Source organism: Myotis brandtii, unplaced genomic scaffold, assembly GCF_000412655.1.
Source record: "Myotis brandtii unplaced genomic scaffold, ASM41265v1 scaffold1774, whole genome shotgun sequence".
NCBI lineage: Eukaryota > Metazoa > Chordata > Mammalia > Chiroptera > Vespertilionidae > Myotis > Myotis brandtii.
Window position 1 is genome coordinate 488,315 of NW_005356575.1, and position 2,846 is coordinate 491,160.

General features: G+C 45.3%; 1 protein-coding gene across 1 annotated transcript in view; it reads right to left on the reverse strand.

Moving 5' to 3' along the window:
• Window positions 1-2,842, reverse strand: part of RELB (v-rel avian reticuloendotheliosis viral oncogene homolog B) — a gene marked incomplete at its 5' end in the record, with an annotated part of 25,628 nt that extends 22,786 nt beyond the window's left edge. The window contains one exon of the mRNA XM_005863404.2: window positions 2,798-2,842. Within this exon, the coding sequence (XP_005863466.1) occupies window positions 2,798-2,842 (45 nt within the window). The remainder of the gene's footprint in view (window positions 1-2,797) is intronic.
• Between the last annotated feature and the right edge of the window lie 4 nt (window positions 2,843-2,846).

Below are 2,846 nucleotides of genomic sequence, written 5' to 3' on the forward strand. Positions count from 1 at the left end.
AAATAAATAAATAAATTTTAAAAAAAAGGAACCAGGCCTCAGACATCACTGGGAAAAACAGTCATGGATACGATCCCCAGGGAGGACAATTGGGCAATATCCATCCAATTACTTTGGCCAGCAATTCCACTTCAAGGAGTTATGTGAGTGACACAGATGAAGGAAATAATAGATGAACCATGTCATTCTCTACAGCCCCGCTTACAATAAATAGCAGGAGATGGAAACAACGTCACTGCCCACCAATAAGTCACTGCACAAGAAATTACCACACACCCACACTACGGACTCCGTGGAAAAGAGCATCGGGCAGCTTCATACATGCTAGTGTGAGCCAAGCTCCAAGATATATTCTTTTTTTTTCTCACCTGAAGATATGTTTATTGATTTTTAGAGAGAGAGGAAGGGGGGGGAGAGAGAGAGAGAAACATCGATGTGAGAGAGGAACATCGATTGGTTGTCTCCCACCCGGGCCCTGACAAGGGATCAAACCCACAATGAGGTATGTTCCCTGACCAGGAATCGAACCCACAACCTTTTGCTGTACAGGATAATGCTCCAACCAACCGAGCTACCTGGACAGGGCCAAGATATATTCTTAAGTTAAAAAAAAGCAAAGCACAGAACAGTACACATATACTATACAGATGCTCCTCTACTTACGATGAACTTATGATGGGGTTACGTACCGATAAATGTCCCAGTGTAGGGTGAAAACATCAGGTCAAAAATGCATTTAATGCACATACAGAACATCATCGCTTAGCCCGGCCTACCTTAAATGTGCTCGGAACACTTACATTAGCCTACAGTTGGGCAAAATCATCTAACACAAAGTCTATCTATATTATAAAATGACCACGGCCCTAACACCGTAACACTGTAATGACCGGTCACCAGGAGGTGCATTGAGCACCTCTTGGTCCCCCCACCCCCCACCCCGGGAGCAGCTGCTCTCGAGGTGGGGGGGTGGGCGTGAGCTACTAGTGGTGGAGAGCTACAAGCGGCTATGGGCAGGGCGGCCAGCTGAGGCAAGCGGAAGCGAGCTACTCGCACATGATTTCCTGCATGCTGGGCCTCTAGTCTATAATCATAAAAGCATAATATGCTAATTAGACTGGACAGCCGAATGACCTTCTAGACGAAGCCGGGGCTGCGAGGGCCCAGCCCCTTGCACAAATTTGTGCATCGGGCCTCTAGTTTTATAATAAAGTGTGCAATATCTCATGCAATTTTTTATGTGTATATCAAATGTTACCCCATCGCAAAGTCAAAATATTGTAAGTAGAACCATCTGGTAAGTCCAGGATCATCTGTATGTGTGTGTGTATATGTATGTATGTGTGTGTGTGTGTGTGTGTGTATGTGTGTGTGTGTGTATATATATATATGTGTGTGTGTGTGTGTGTGTATATATATATATATATATATGTATATATATATCATGCTCCCCTCTATGTACAAAAAGGGGGATGGTATTTATGTATGTATATATTTACCTGTATAATCAAAATCCTTCTGGAAGGACACATGAGATACTGATAACAATGATTACCTCTGGGGGTAGGGGGAGTTTCTTCTGTTCATTTTAACTTAAATTCTGTTAATATAAATCTTTATATTTTCAAACATTTTGAACCATATCATATGAATCAAATATTTAAAACAAAATGAAGATGTATATAGTTAAAAACAAACAAACACCTTACCTATACCTTATCCATTGAGCACTCCTTCCCAAAAGTAATCACCCTTATTAATTTTTGTTTTTCCTTCCAGAGTTTCTTTATGCGCATACTCGCAAATACAAAATTAAAACCTTATTTTCCCTCTCAACACAAAAGCCAGTATCATACCCTACCCTCCTCCATTTTGGGGGAGGGATTATTAATACATCTTGGAAATACTCCACATCAGTACCTAATGGAATCTCCATTTAAAATGTTTTCTGTATTAACCGTAGGTATTTATATTTACCTGCACACATACACAGATATATGTGTTACAACTGCACAAAATTCTGATGTGTAGCTGTTTGTTGACTCATTTACCAGTCCCTCCCTGACTGATGCACACTGAAATGTCCTTCTTCTCATGCGAACAAGGCTGCAGTGGATAACCTTGTACATTCCTCTGTGCGCCCAGACACAGACACAGCTACACTACAAATTCCTGAGAGTGGAATGGCCAGGCCTAAGAGCTATGATGGTCTATATATATAAAAGCCTAAGCAACCATTCAACGGGTAGCTATAACACACACTGACAACCAGGGGGCTTCCACCGGTAGGTTAGCTTGCTGCTGGGGTCCGGTGGATAGGGACCAAGCCTCTAGTGATAATAATAGTACCAGCAGCTCAACTCTATTGAGCGCTGACCAGCTGGAGGTCCTTAGCATGTACGATGAACCATTCACTCCTCCCAGCAACCCCAGCTGGCTGGTTATTATTACCATCCCAGTTCCTAGAGGAGGAAAGACACAGCGGGGCTGAGCAACCTGCCCAGGCTGCACAGCTAGCCAATGGCTGCACGGGGATTCCAACCCAGCCACTCTGATGCGCAAGGCCTCGCTCTGAGGGCTCCCCTGCCTCCGCAGCCACGGCAGTTTGCGTCAATACTGCAAAGGGTCGGAAAGAGCCTCTCTGAAGGCCCTTCTGACTGTGGGGCCACGTGACAGTAGTACCGGCTCCAACAACAGCACCGGCGACACTAATAACCACCATCAAACACGTGGCTCAGGACCCGCGAGGCGAATCTTGGGCCGGGGAAGCGCGAGCCCCACCCGCCCCGGGCCCCACCTCGATGGCGGGCAGCGTCTTGCTGGCCTCGGTGCTGCTCTCCCCGAGG